At 38.1% G+C, this 16,733-nt stretch overlaps 1 protein-coding gene across 2 annotated transcripts in view; it reads left to right on the plus strand.

Annotated features, from left to right (window-relative positions):
• LOC115220834 (dual 3',5'-cyclic-AMP and -GMP phosphodiesterase 11A-like) overlaps positions 1 to 16,733 on the plus strand; it is a 290,583-nt gene that overhangs the window by 184,617 nt on the left and 89,233 nt on the right. For both annotated transcript variants that reach the window (XM_029791013.2, XM_036510552.1), the window contains one exon: positions 9,758 to 9,825. In XM_029791013.2, coding sequence (XP_029646873.1) covers positions 9,758 to 9,825 — 68 coding nt within the window. The remainder of the gene's footprint in view (positions 1 to 9,757; positions 9,826 to 16,733) is intronic.

The raw sequence follows: 16,733 nt of genomic DNA on the forward strand, positions 1-16,733 counted from the left end.
GACACGATAGTCTCACATACGGGTGGAAGAACATATTTTATTAATCCATGTGCAAGAGGAAATAATGAGATAGATAGACAGACAGACAGACAGACAGAGTGAGATAGAGAGTCAGCGAAATAGAGAGTCGCGACTGCGTAGCTTCTATAATTCAGTCATTACACTTTGGCACCGGCTTGAATATTTTAGTCGAAAGGCAGTACTTCTTTTCTTGAAGCCTGATACTTATTCTATCGATCTCTTTTGCCGCACTGCTAGCTTACGGAGACGCAAACACACCAACACTGGTTATCAAGCAGTGGTGTGGAGACAAACAGAGAGAAAGACACACACTTAGATATATATGAATAGGCGCAGGAATAGCTGTGGTTGGCTCGAGTCTATAGTACAAGACACTTGCCCAAGGTGCCACGTACATTTAAACAACCAACCGTTCCTCCTGGGGCACAACTGATTGTATCTTTACTGTCAGACAATTTACAAGAGAAGTGCACTGAACAGAACCTTGCCCTATACAATTACTTTGTTGATTTGAGCAAAGCATTCGATAATGTTAATCGAAATGCTCTGTGACTAATTCTTAGGAAAATAGGTTGCCCAGAAAAATTTGTAAACATGATCAGGGCTTTGCATAAAGATATGAAAGCTAGAGTTAACTTTGTGATAGGCTCTTTGAATCTTTTGCTATGGAAAATGGAGTAAAGCAAGGTGACCTTGATGCACCCACCCTCTTTGCAATATACTTAGCTGCTGTGTTGTCACATGCTTTTCAAAACTCCGAGGAGGGTATTTACATACACTATCGAACAACAGGGAATGCTTTTAATCTGACGCTTTTAATTCAAAACGAAGGTTTTTACTTCACTCATTAGGGAACTTTTATACGCCGACGATTGCGATCTTGTCAGTCATTCTGAAACAGGCCTGCAATCTCTTGCATCTGCATTTCACTCAGCTTGTGAGGATTTTAGCTTGACCATCAGCTTGTAATGCATCAACCTGCATCTGGTGCTGTTTGTAACCCCACTAAAATTTTTGTTAAGGGTAAGTTACTTGAGGGGGTCGATTCGTTCATCTGTCTTGCAAGCTCTGTACAAAATCTTGATACAGAAATACATCTGTGAATTCAAAGGGTAGCAAAAGCATTTGGTGGCTTGGAGTCACGTGTTTGCTGCCAGCGACATATAAATAAGAATACAAAGCTGCCTCTTTACAAATCATTTGTCTTACCACCCCTGTTGTATTCCTGTGAAACGATGAAAGGTATTTTAAATTGTTGGAACAATTCCACCAAAATGCCTTCATCACATTTTAAGCAATAAATGGAGTTCTTTTACTCCAAACACAGATGTCCTTGTATCTGCAGGCATCACCTCAATTAAAGCTATGATTTTGAGGAACCAAATGATATGGAGTGGCCATATTGTTTGAATGGCGGATGAACGTACGCCGAAACAGCCCTTTTACGGTGAGCTTGCAGAGAGGAAACGCTATCGGCTTAAACCTAAAAAAAGGTTTAAGGACGGCATAAGGTCTACTATGAAGTCACCTGGAATGGATCCAGGAGACGAAGAAACCCTTGCTTCGGATCAAGTTGGATGGCGAACAAAACTGTGGAGTGGAGTGAGAGCGTTTGAAGAGGCCAGGATAACGCATGTAAGACTCAAAAGAGATCTAAGGAAGGATGTTACGATAGAGAAGGAGAATGATAATGACTTTTTTGTGTGCACAGTTTGTGACAGACCATGCCTTTCTTTTACTGGGTTCAAATCTCATTTGCGAACCCATGGAAAGCGAACCTCCACCAACTATTCTGCCTATATGTCTGTGCACACTTTTGAATGCAGTGTATGTTAGTAGGTTTGCAAATCTAACAGTGGCTCCCAAAAGACATTTTAAGATCCACAAATATCAGAACTTATCTGCAGCTCTTTGGGTTCAAATCGGATGTGCAATCTATGTGGATATCTTTTCAGAACAATGTCATCTGATGCCACATCATATGCCATGCTTGTTCAAAGGTGTAGGTACAGGAGGTGGTCAAACTCTGCATAAGGAGTAGACAGCCACCATATATATATATATATATATATATATATATATATAAAACATGTGTTATTCATCAAATGTCATTATCAGAACATTTATTCAAAATATTCTATAATTTTTTACACCACTGGTTTTCAATTCTTTTTTTCCACGCCTCATTTTGATCTTCCCCCAAACCTGAAACTCGCTTGGATAACGTTTCTATGTAGTACAGATATGTGTGTGTCTGTGTGTTCAAAAGAAGTTTTAAATAAAATTTTTATTGCAAATTTTATTCACTTTTCTACTTAAAGATAGAAAAAGAGAGGCGGGGAGAGAGAGAGAGAGAGAGAGAGAGAGAGAATCAGAAAGATATTAAATGACAAATTTTTTAGTTCAACTAATAACTCTAAAGTAGCAAAAAGCGGATGCTTTTTAATAAAAAATATGCGCTCATTTTCTCGATAAGCTTCCTTGGAAGATTATTTTATGAAACCGCCCTCAGCTTCGACGACTACTTCAGTGCGGCACCAGAGTCGTTGAGATATCTGCACTAAAAGGTTCTTAATGATTCCCAGCATAATGTGGACAATGGTGGCTTTCAATGAAGCTATGGTATTCTCAGGATATTGATTAGCTTTACTTTCAACAACGCTTCAAACGTATTAGACCGTTGGATAAATCGCGGAGTCTGTAGCATCCGAACATTTAGAATGATTATTTTTTTTTCTCTTTGACACAGTTGATACGCTCCTCCCAGAGGCTTCTTATTTCAACTGAACTTTGTGTTAGCAACTTCTAAGTCGTAGTGATCCGCACATCTGGTAACAATGAGAGCATGTCTTAGATTTCTTGTATTAGTATTTTATCCCCATGCTGGATCTGAAAGAAATAAGAGCATTTTAATTAATACGAGGAGAGAGTAATTTACTGAAAATTATATATCCTCAAATACATCTTGTATACACTCACACACACACGCACACATTCATATACACATACACACACACACATTCATATACACGCACATACACACGCACACCCACCCACCCACACACACACACACACACACCACACACACACACACTCATTCATATACACACACACACACATTCATATACACACACACACACACACACACACACACATTCATATACACGCACAGACACACGCATACCCACAATCAGATATTTATTTACTTTTGGAAATATAAATGCGAACAAAGTCTACTGAGTATATCTAGTGGTAAATCGGGATCTTTTCGGTTTGAACGGCAGTTTTTTCTAGCGGTGTCATATGAAATTGTCACCCATAATTATGACCCTAGTATCGATCTATTGCATTTCAATCTCTTTTAGGGTTAGGGTTAGGGTTAGAATTAGGGTTAGTTAGGGTTAGGGTTAGGGGTGGGGGAAGGGTATCTTTTTTTTCTTCACAAATGTTAATAAACCCGATCTGTTTCTTAAACGAGGGACATATTCATACGGTACGGAATGTTATTTACCTCAATGGACGTCAGTGATTGGTTGAAATTGCAGAAATTGAAGAAAAAACAACAAATATCTTACAAACTATAGAATTTTCTCAATAAAGCCAAGAGAAAAAGATGTTTTATAAACACATTCTACCAGTATAAGAAGTTTAAATTTTTTTAGTTACCTAGAAATTATGTTAAAAACTGCCGTTCAAACCGAAAAGATCCGTAAATCGATGTCAGTCACTAAATAAAGTACACTGGATCAACCCCCAGACCTCAGTAATCAATCCGCTAACATATTCCCTCGTCATCCAGAAACACTATCCTGTCCCAATACCTCCAGAAACTGATGGACAGTAGACGTGATAGAGTCCATTTAGCAGGAGTACAATAATAATTGCAGATCGTGCAATAATGAAACAAAAGGTTGGATCATTCTTATATTTTATTTCCTATCTACCCCATCCCATCCCACACTATAAACTCTGATAATCCCCAAATTCTTTGTTCTGACCAAATATACACTATTCTGCCAACTGAATGGTAGCAGCATCAGTATAAATATTTTTACTCAGTGAATTTGTTAACTATTTTGAATAAATTGAACTGTCGAATTTATTGGACGAAAATGGATTCTTTACAATGATGTAATGTTCTCATTGATCAATAAAAAAATTAAGAGTCGTTAGAAACACCTTAATGATTTGACACCTGTACATCTTTGTTACTCACTTATACTATATATATATATATATATATATATATATATATATTATATATATATATATATATATATATAACGGGAAAGTTTACGAAAATAAACAAAAGACGAAGGCAGGTGGAGTACAAACAAACAAATGTATTAGTATAGCGCTCAGGAATAGAAATAGAAAAAATCTTTTACGTTTCGAGCCTACGCTCTTCGACAGAAAGATACACGGAAAAAAAACAAGGGGAGCAACAAGGAGAGAAAAGAACAAGGAGAGAAAAAATATGTGTGTAGGAGCTAACGATATATCATGGCGTATATATATGTATATATATTGGAGGCACAATGGCCCAGTGGTTAGGGCAGCGGACTCGCGGTCATAGGATCGCGGTTTCGATTCCCAGACCGGGCGTTGTGAATGTTTATTGAGCGAAAACACCTAAAGCTCCACGAGGCTCCGGCAGGGGATGGTGATGATCCCTGCTGTACTCTTTCCCCACAACTTTCTCTCATTCTTACTTTCTGTTTCTGTTCTACCTGTACTTCAAAGGGCCGGCCTTGTCACTCTCTGTGTCACGCTGAATATCCCCGAGAACTACGTTAGGAGTGCACGTGTCTGTGGAGTGCTCAGCCACTTACACGTTAATTTCACGAGCAGGCTGTTCCGTTGATTCGGATCAACCGGAACCCTCATCGTCGTAACCGACGGAGTGTTTCCATATGCATACAAGTTTTAAATTTGGTTTCTCCTTATAGGAGTCGAAAATTAAAATAAATATAGGGCTGCAAATAGAAGTACTCAAGTAAAAAAAATCCGAGGCAAAAGATAAACACAGTGGTTAAAAAATAAACATCAGAAATGGGCAAACAACTTTATATCATCCCCATATATTCACATCGTTGAATACCAGGGTGTTCAGAACACAATACCAGGGTGTTCAGCACACCAAATCCGAAGGTATAAGAATATACATATATACACATATAAAAACGTGTGAAAAACCTTTAAAGAACGATGCGTATGAAGAAAATACATGGAGAAATTATGAATATATATATAGCAAGGCGACTAAAATTGTTTTAAAATGATTAAACTATTAAAGGTAAAAGGAATCCGGAATAATGTCCATTGTACATATATGCGACAGGCTTCTTTCAGTTTCCGTCTACCAAATCCACTCAGAAGGCTTTGGTTGACCCAAGGCTATAGTAGAAGACACTAACCGAAGGTGCCACGCAGGGGGACTGAACCCGGAACCATATGGTTCGTAAGCAAGTTACTTACCACACAGCCACTCCTACGCCTATTGATTAAACGCTTCTAGCTAAGATCATCTCTATTGTCTTTTAGGCATCATCTATCAAGGATTATATTATCCAATACGTTTTTAACTTTTCCCGTAGGCTCTAATCTGAGGGAAATATGGCTACTATGTTCTGCAGGTTATATAAACACTTAGACGCTTCTTTGTTGATTCTATTATAACTTTGTTCTATCATAACGTTCTGGGTAAAAAATACAACATATTTATAGTCAATATAATACAGATACAGTGGTAAAGTGTAATGCTACACTCATCTTTATCTCACCAGAGTTAAATGTCATCAAGAGATAGAAAAATTGAAAAGTGATATATATTCATATTGCAGTTAGCAAACAGAACACAAGACAATAGCTAAATATGACATCAAAAAGCTCTTATCGGAGATGAAACATTCAGATCATGTATAGAAGTGAAGGATTAAAAATTATGTTGCTTTAGATAAGTTTTCCAATAATAAACAATGCATTTTAAATGGAAGCTGTATAAAATATTTAAAGAATCTGAGATTAAATATACTTAAAATATTATCTGTCCGGTATATCATTTCTGTTACTAAGACTGCTTCAGTGTCTTTTGACTTTCAACAATAAGACGTCCACGTATAAACATCAGTAACATTATATATATATAGGCGCAGCAGTGGCTGTGTGGTAAGTAGGTTGCTTACCAACCACATGGTTCCGGGCTCAGTCCCACTGCGTGGCACCTCTTCTACTATAGCATCGGGCCGATCAAAACCTTGTGAGTGGATTTGGTAGACGGAAACTTAAAGAAGCCCGTCGTATATATGTATACATATATATATATATATGTATGTGTGTGTATATGTTTGTGTGTCTGTGTTTGTCCCGCCAAAATCGCTTGACAACCGATGCTTGTGTGTTTACGTCCCCGAAACTTAGCGATTCGGCAAAAGAGACCGATAGAGTAAGTGCTAGTAAGTGCATTACAACCTTTTAACAGCGGAGGTCAGCATCTGTCCCTTGCTGGTTCAACAACCACAGACTAATTTCGGAGCATTTGCTCCTTTTCAATGTGGAGTAGCCGAACCTAGCAGACGTCGCTGCTGACTGTCCGAAGGTTTATTTATATATATTCAGTGGAACACATCCACTGGTTTTCAAAAATAGAAATATTAATATTTCTAAATCACTCTAAAGGAGACTGCAGCTTTGACTACTATAATTTTCTGACTCTCCTTGGAGGTGCAATGGCCCAGTGGTTAGGGCAGCGGACTCGCGGTCGTAGGATCGCGGTTTCGATTCCCAGACTGGGCATTGTGAGTGTTTATTGAGCGAAAACACCTAAAGCTTCACAAGGCTTCTGCAGGGGGTGGTGGTGAACCCTGCTGTACTCTTTCACCACAACTTTCTCTCACTCTTTCTTCCTGTTTCTGTTGTACCTGTATTTCAAAGGGCCAGCCTTGTCACACTCTGTGTCACGCTGAATCTCCTCGAGAACTACGTTAAGGGTACACGTATCTGTGGAGTGCTCAGCCACTTGCACGTTAATTCCACGAGCAAGCTGTTCCGTTGATCGTATCAGCTGGGACCCTCATCGTCGTAACCGACGGAGTGCTCCTATTTCTGACTCTTCTTGTGTATTCCCTACTGATAATTTGTTTCGTTTTTTCATTTCTTTTTATCTCGTTTGCTTTCAGTATTCCCAAGTACTTATAACTCTCTTCTTTCTCGGTCGCTCTCATTGTTTGCCCATTTGGCATTTCAGTACCCTGGCTTCTTTCAAATCTTCCTCCTTTCATTTTCAATATAACGCGGTTTTCTATCCCAAATTCCATTCCTACCTCATTTGAGAAAAGTACGTACAAGAATTTCAAGCTGTTTCTCATTTTTCGCATAAAACTTTATATCATCCATGATAAAGAGATTATTTATCTCTCTTTTACTCTCTTTTACTTGTTTCAGTCATTTGACTGCGGCCATGCTGGAGCACCGCCTTTTAGTCGAGCAAATCGACCCCGGGACTTATTCTTTTGCAAGCCCAGTACTTATTCTATCGGTCTCTTTTGCCGAAACGCTAAGTGACGGGGACGTAAACACACCAGCATCGGTTGTCAAGCAATGCTAGGGGGACAAACACAGACACACAAACATATACACACACATACATCTATATATATACATATATACGACAGGCTTCTTTCAGTTTCCGTCTACCAAATCCACTCACAAGGCATTGGTCGGTCCGGGGCTATAGCAGAAGACATTTGCCCAAGGTGCCACGCAGTGGGACTGAACCCAGAACCATGTGGTTGGTTAGCAAACTACTTACCACACAGTTCATTTCCTTTTCCCAAATTGTAAGCAATTTTAATTTTTCGTAGTATCATAGTAAGCATTGTCATGGCCAATACAAATACTAAGGGAGATAAGCTATCACCTTTGAATATTCTACGTCTGATGTTCACGGTCCTGAATTTTTGTTTTCCTTCGATCAATTCAGTATTCCAAAGTTTCATTCTTTAATCAAGCGTTTTCACCATGATTTTTGCTCATTGTTTTACTTATCCAACTGTGTGGCACCATCTCATATGCTTTTTTTGTAATCTAGCCATACTACATCCAGTCTCGTCAATCTGCGTCTACAATTTCTAATTACCATTTTATCAAGTAACTAGCAGTATCGCCCGGCGTTGCTCGGGTTTGTAAGGGAAATAACTATATAACCATTTTTAGAGAGTTATAGCCAAAAATAGCAAAAAAAATGCATTAAAAATGGAAAAAAATGATGGTAATTTTTTTTTTAAATCGTTGGCTCATCGTACACATTTTTAGAGAGTTACTTCCCTTATATAATAGCGAAAAATATGCATTAAAATGGAAAAAAATTATGGTAAAGTTTTTTAAAAATCGTAGACTCATCGTAGATGCGCGCTAATACCCAGAAGGGCTCGATATGAATCGCGACTACAAGATACCCAGTTTTGGTTAAACTGCACCGCAAAATGTGGGAGTAGTTAGAAATCTAAATCGTAGGAGACAGACAGCACACAACCTTACTTTTATATATAAAGATAAGTAATCGTTTGCGGCCCTACTTTGTTTCCTGCAACCTTTCTGTTCCGGAAGTAGATTATTTCTTTCCAGAAGGGTGTATAACTCTTCCGACACGACACCGGTCATAAGCTTCCACATTAGTCGTAGACAGGTTATAGGTTAAAAATTTGATACCAAGTTCCCTTTCAAGAGAGAGAGAGAGAGAGAGAGAGAGAGAGAGAGAGAGAGAGAGAGAGAGAGAGAGAGAGAGAGAGAGAGAGAGAGAGAGAGAGAGAGTGTGTGTGTGTGTGTGTTTGCCCTCCTACCACCTCTTGACAACTGGTGGTAGGTGTTTATGTTCCCGTAAATTAACGATCCAGGAAAAGAAAGACCGATAGAATAAGCACCAGGCTTTAAAAAAAAGTATTGCGGCCTATTTATTTCGACTGAAATCCTTTAAGGCATTGCCCCAGCATGGCTCTAATCAAAGGATTGCAAGAAGTAAAAGATAACAAATATGGAATTTTAGTAACAGCAATTTTCAGTGACTGTATATAAGAGTTTAACGTTAATATCTGCCGCATGTTATGAATGTACATAGACAAATCTACAAAATATCAACTTAGATTAATAATTTCGCGTGCGACCGACTCTTGTGTGTGTATGTGTGTGTGTTTGTGTGCGTGTGTGTGTGTGTGTGTTTGCCCTCCTACCACCTCTTGACAACTGGTGGTAGGTGTTTATGTTCCCGTAAATTAACGATCCAGGAAAAGAAAGACCGATAGAATAAGCACCAGGCTTTAAAAAAAAGTATTGCGGCCTATTTATTTCGACTGAAATCCTTTAAGGCATTGCCCCAGCATGGCTTTAATCAAAGGATTGCAAGAAGTAAAAGATAACAAATATGGAATTTTAGTAACAGCAATTTTCAGTGACTGTATATAAGAGTTTAACGTTAATATCTGCCGCATGTTATGAATGTACATAGACAAATCTACAAAATATCAACTTAGATCAATAATTTCGCGTGCGACCGACTCTTGTGTGTGTATGTGTGTGTGTTTGTGTGCGTGTGTGTGTGTGTGTGTGTGTGTGTGTGTTCGTGAGTTAAATGGAAAATCATTTATTATATTTTTTATCCCAGTAAGAGAACAAATATTGAGCCGCAACCATTTCAGTAAATGCTTAATTTATGCGAACTAATTTAAATATATTTTTTCAGGAGTAGCGGAAGTGGTGAACCGAGTCGATGGATACCCCTTTGATGATCAAGATGACCAACTATTTGAAGTGAGTGATTAACTATTAAACACACACACACACACACACATATATATATATATATATATATATATATATATATATTATATATATATATATATATAATATATATATATATATATATATATATATATATATATGCATTCGTATAAATATAAATATGCCCTCAAAAAAGAAACAATACCTGATACACAAATCACCACTCACCACAAACAAACACGCACGCACGCACACACACACACACACACACACACACACACACCCACACACACACTCTATAATTCTGAGATTATTCTCTATGACTCGTGTGAGTCTCGTGAGTTTTCCATGCCACGTAAGTCTAACTCAAGACTGAATTTTAGATTGCAGTATTTGTCACAATTTTGATAAGACTATTGTTGGAAATAATAATAATAATAATAATAATAATAATAATAATAATAATAATAATAATAATAATAATAATAATAAAATGCCCTGATGCAGCACCAGGCAGTGGCTCTCGTGGCTTCTGATCTTAACTGATTGTAAGTGTTATCATGTACATTGTTTTGTCTTGGTATAAAAGATGGGTTACAGCAAATATTCTGCTCAATACCACAGATTTGCTTGTCAGTTGTTTGACCTTAACCAGTTGAGCATGTCCCTTAGTGGCTGACGATATGTGCATCTCTGATCACGAGCAGAAGTAGTGGGGGAGCATATTTTACCCCAGTGTCACTTTGATGGCATGAACTGCTCTCTCACTCAATAATAATAATAATAATAATAATAATAATGATACCGACGACAACAACAACAACAGGAAAGTTTTTTTCTTTATTATCCACAAAAAGGCCGAATGGTACAGAAAAATATAAAGAAACAGTGACGTTGGGATTTTTGGAAAGAATTTCCACAAAGCGTTTTCAAAACTTTTCCGGTAACCAACGCGAAAGCTGAATCATCAGAGCTTAATTAAAGACCGAGTTGTGGTTCTGTACCACGTTGTACCTCCTCCAGTCGGAACCATCACACATATTTTGTTTCCGGATCCTTTCGGTTTGAACGGCAGTTTTTTTCTAGCGGTGTCATATGAAAAACAACAACAAATATCTTACAAACTATAGAATTTTCTCAATAAAGCCAAGAGAAAAAGATGTTTTATAAACACATTCTACCAGTATGCGAAGTTTAAAATTATTTAGTTACGTGGAAATTATGTTAAAAACTGCCGTTCAAACCGAAAAGATCCATCTTTTCTAGTCTTTTAGCGCAAGAGTCCATGCTCTGACAGTCACCCACTTGGAAATTCGCATTGAAGAAATACTCAAGGGCCGAGCTCACCGTTAGCACGTCGATTGTGAAGTTTTACTGATCTTTTCTTCTAGGTTACTAACTAACTTTCATTGCAGTTTATTTGTTTCCAACGCTAGCTTTTTGCTCAACGATGTCAACCCCAATGTAATCGTTCTTAACAAGTCCCTCTCTCACTGATTGTGTAAATGACGAGCTGGACTGTGACCTAATTAAAACTCTATCAAGATACAGTCTAAATGACTCGCAGTGGTTGTTTTATGTCGACACTGGTATATTTTAGAAATCCAGTCAGTATTTGTCGGACAGTTCAATACATATGAAAAGATTTTCGAAACTTTTCCTTCCCTTTTTTTACCTTGGCTTTCATATTTTCGGGGTCAATGAAATAAGTGGCAGTTGAAAACCAGGAACGATGTAATCGACTCGTGTCCCACTCCCCTCAAATTCCATGCATTCTGCCTATATTTTTCTATGTTGTTGTTGTTGTTGTTGTTGTTGGTGTTGTTGTTGTTGTTCTTCTTCTTCTTCTTCTTCTTCTTCTTCTTCTTCTTCTTCTTCTTCTTCTTCTTCTTCTTCTTCTTCTTCTTCCTCCTACTCCTCCTCCTCCTCATCATCTTCTTCTTCTTATTATTATTATTATTATTATCATTATTATTATTATTATTATTATTATTATTATCATTATCATTATCATCATCATTATTATTATTATTATTATTATTATTATTATTATTATTATTATATTATTATTATCATGGTCGTCACTATACAATAGATATTGAAGATATTGTTTGTGCTGTTTGTCAACTCACAACAAGGACCTCATACAGACATTGCTTTACGGAATATGCATGCTGTTCCAAGTAATGCCAACTTTTGCAATACATCTAGATTGTAGGGTATCTCTAAGGTATTTAGATGGGTTTTTTTTCAGGTTGGGTGGTATTGAACCCAATGCTCCGATGACAGTAGGGATAACCTTTATGTTCGACTCTCGTAACTGCCACATTTTAGTGATCTCAATTGTCAGGTCTCCATAATTATTAACCTTTTCTATTTCTTTCATGATGATATGTTGATCTCCTGGCACTGCTACGTCGATTATTAGGCACTCTTGTTTGTCCCTCCTAAATATTACTATATCCGGCCTTCGGTGCTCTAACATTTTGTCTGTTTGGAAATCAAAGTCCCAGATGATTTTTGCCCTCCCCCTTTTGTGCATTAATTCTCCCGGTGTATGTTGGTACCAAGCACCTGTAACCTCATATCCATAGTAACGGCATGATAGCCAGTGGAGGTTTTGGGCTACTTTGTGGTGTCTGCGCATGTATTCTTTCTTCGCTAGACTTTCACAAGCACTAAATATGTGAGTCGCACTTTCTACCCTCTCCCCACACATTCTGCAGAGGTACGATGCACTTGTGTGGTGTATATTCTTTTTCGGTGAGTTGGTATTCAATGCCTGGTGATGATTAGGCTTTCAGTATTCTTTTTTAGGTTACCCTTGTTGAGCCACCTCGATGATGCTTCTTGGTCTTTTAATTTGTCCGTTTCGCGGTGGATCTGACCATGTAATTCCATGCGGAGTAGGGTTTCTTCTTTCTCGTTGGCTGTTCCTGATTGGAATTCATGAGCACTCTCAAGTCCATTTTTGTTAATTCCTTCTGCACTACCAGCATACAGTAGCAGGTCTTGTTTACTGCTTACCAAATATTCTGCCATGTTTCGTCTTTCACTGTTGATGCACTCCCATACGCTAATCAGCCCACATCCACCCTTACTTCTCTGTATGTAGAGCCTGTGTACACTTGCCTTAGGGTGGAGGGCCCCATGCATTGTCATTGTCTTTCGGGTAGTGCGATCGAGTTGGTCAATCTCCGTTGTGTCCATCTTAGGATGGGTGCACTATAGCGGACTACAGCAACAGCCCATATGTTGATGCAGTCACAAGGTTCCTTGAGTTGAGCTTTGATTTCAAGAGAAGTTTGAGGTGCTTGAAATATGCAGTGATGACATTGTCTTTCATTTTTCTGTGCAAAATATTGTCCAGCTCCAGGATCCCAAGGTACTTGTACCCATCATCATCCGGGTCTTCCATTCTCTCACCGTTTGGCAATTCTATGCTCCGAAAAGTTACTCTTTTCCTCCGCTTCAAAGTAAGCACCCCATACTTCGAGATACCGAATTCCATCCCTATATCCTTGCTGCATATTTGCACAGTCTCAACCCGCATCTCCATTTCAGTCACTGCATTTGCAAGAAGTTTTAAATCATCCATGGAGAGAAGGTGGTTAAGACGAGGTCCGTTCTTTTTCAGCTCAGCTCATAGTGCATAGTGACTAAGTTTGACTTTTGCCTTGTATTTGTACAAGTTGACTCCAAGTCTCACCTAGAGACCTCAAGAGACAACGAGTTAGAAGTTAATGCTGGTGTTATGCCTAGGGTATCATATATTTGGTTTTTCACATAGTATTTGTTCTCGAGAATGTTTAAGAAAACAAGAAAATTCTGAGTTTGTTTTAAAATTTGAAATTACATACACAGTATTTTACTTAGGATATGGGCAGTTCTCATGAGCACTATCTTTTGAATTTCTGCCATTTGGAGGTGGTTCCTGGAATCTGAGCTAGGTAGGAATCAGCCTTTTTTGCTATCATTCCTAGGGTACCTATGACAACAGATATTGTTTTAGTCTTGAGGTTCCACATTTTGCCAATTTCTATTTCAAGATCTTTATACTTGCTGAGTTTTTGGTAGGTATTTTGATAGGTATTTTGACAGATACATTTATGTCAGTTGTCACAGTCATATCAATGACGAGGTATGGATTTTGTCTGAAGTGTTACAATACAATGTCTGGCCTATTAGCATCTATCTTTCTGTCAGTTTGATTGGTGAAGTTTCAGAGGAGTGAGATGTTATCATTTTCAAGCACTGGAGGTGGTTTGTGTTTCCACCAGTTTTTATCATGGGGCAGGTTCAAATTTCCTCGTGGATACATTGTGCTGCTCTATCGTGCCTGTTGAGATACTCTGTAGGTGCAAGAAGACAGCACATGGAGACAACGTAATCAATGGTTTCATTTTGTTGTTTACACACACGATATGTTGGGCTACTGCCATTATTTAATATGTTAGCCTGTTAGTTTCTGGTAGGTAGGCATTGATCTTGGGTCGCTATGATAAACCCTTCTGTTTCTGATTTTAAACCAGAAGACATTAACCATCGATGGGTAAGGGCTTTGTCAACGTCGGCTTTCTTTTCAACTATTAGCTCCCTTTCTCTCTATTATTTTTATTATTATTATTATTATTATTATTATTATTATTATTATTATTGTTATTTCGGCAGCGACCTGGCAGAATCGTTATGTTCTGGTGTCGTAAGTACGTCAGACAAAATGCTTAGCGATATTTAGTCCTTTATTCTGTATTTTGAGTTCAAATCCAGCTGTTATTGACTTTGCCTCTCATCTGGGTCGATAAAATAGTACCAGTCAAACCACGGGGGTCAATGCAATACACTAGCTTCCTCTTCCGTAATTTCAGGTCCTGTGCCTGTTGAAGAAAGGATTGTTGTTTTCGTTGTTGTTTTTGTTGGTTTAAATACTGCCGAGGATGAATTTGGTTTCCATCCTTTCGAGTCGATAAAGAAAAGAACTAGTACTAGACGAATACTGGGGTTGATGTAATCCACTTCTCCCTGCCCTCAGAATTTCAGTATTGTGCCTACAGTAGAGAGAAGTGTTCAATTTTTTGTTGTTGTTGTTGTTAACCTTTGTAGACTCATGGGAAAATGGAGAATATAATAATGGTCCTTTCTCCTGAGCCTAAAATGTGAATGACATTTCGTTTACATATTATTGCTTACTGTAACGGACCAACACCCCGTTCAAAGGAAAATGTAATCTCAAACCAAGTTTTGGCTTGGCCTTACAAGACTTAGGGCCCGTGGTAAACCTACGATCTAAGCTGAATACTTACACATAATGGATGATAACTTCGATATGATGTGAATGTTTTCAGCGTATTTGTAATTGCGGATTTATTAGATTGTTTTCAGAAATTGAACTAAGATACTCCGAATATTATTGTTAATATACTTATCATCCTGCTTAAGAACATCGAACTCAGATTTAAGAATATATCAATAATTCCCAGTACCATTTACAGCAAATATACTTACCTTGTATAGCAACTTCATGACGTATTTGTTTGTTTTGGTGTCAACTACCTCAATATCAGGTCTTCATAAGATATTTGGATTGTTATTTTGTAGTATCTTTTCGATTAAATGCTGTTAGTTGGTAGAGAGTTCAGCCATTCTGCCCCAGTACATTTCAGTAACTGAAGAAAGATCACAAAGGAGATTAGAGCACTCTTTTGTCATAACATCATTTATAATACGTCCGGTTTATCAGTTTAAAGCTGTTGATCTAATGGAACAAATTCTCTGTCTTTCCTAGACAAATGTCTATTGATTTACGGTCTGTCAGGTGGTATTTGCTGTTCTTAACTGAATTAAGATGCTTTTTCTCCAGCGTCTACTTTTAACTTACTCGTCTTAATTCCAGTTGTCTCATTCTCAATGAAATAAGAATTTCCTTCTATCGATCACTGCTCTCTTCTCAGTTGTATCTCGATTGCATTACACTTTTGATGCAACTCTTCTCTCCACAGTCAACATGTATTACATACTTGAGTAATGATTTTACAGGTTTTAATACAGATATTCCTATACAGACGATCACACGAACATATTTACACACACGTACAGCATTCACTCCCCAAGCACACATAAACGTGTATATATGTGTGTGTGTGTGTGTGAGAGAGAGAGAGGGAGAGAGAGAGAGATAATACACACACACACACACAAGTTATTCGTGGGATAATTAGACTACCATTGGTTTCATGTTGAGAAAAGTGTCTCTCAACAACTATACAATTATTCAAGAGTCAGCCACATGACAAGTTGATTTTCGTCTCTATCTTGAATGCGAGCACAACAAAATCATTTCAACAACCCCAAGATAACCAGGAGCATCTTCGCAAAAGCCAACAAATACAGGGGACGGGGCAGCAAAGGGGCTGAAAAATTAAACATTATGACATCAAAAGCGAACATTTAACTATTAGGGATAAAACCTCTTCACATTCCGAAATTTCATGCAGGACCCAACACCTACTTTGTTTTCACCCAAGATGGAGACGAATGGCAATGTCCGATGTGGCAAACTTGAATAATTGCTGAGAGATATCTCTCTCATCATGAAAACAATAGTAGTCTGGTTAACCCACAAATAAAGAATATTTATCAACTAATGCGGTGTTGAGCACTCATATACTTACAGTTCGATACGAGTCTGATCAATAAGTGTCAAGACTGTTGCTATAGTAACGAAAATACAGTACGCAGAATAAAGCTACTTGGCACAGGTTGACCATTCTAACGTTCTAGCTCACTTCCACTGTTTACTGCAGTGCTTGGAAGGAAGGTGTGTAGCGTGTGACCGTCGCATTGACCATGACAGAGAAATTTGTCATGGCGATATCTGCTCAGAGGCCTACGCGAGGTTGCAGAAAGTGAATGGAGAGAAGTGTATGCGCCGCACGCAA

This window comes from Octopus sinensis, linkage group LG17, assembly GCF_006345805.1.
Source record: "Octopus sinensis linkage group LG17, ASM634580v1, whole genome shotgun sequence".
Taxonomy (NCBI): Eukaryota; Metazoa; Mollusca; class Cephalopoda; order Octopoda; family Octopodidae; genus Octopus; species Octopus sinensis.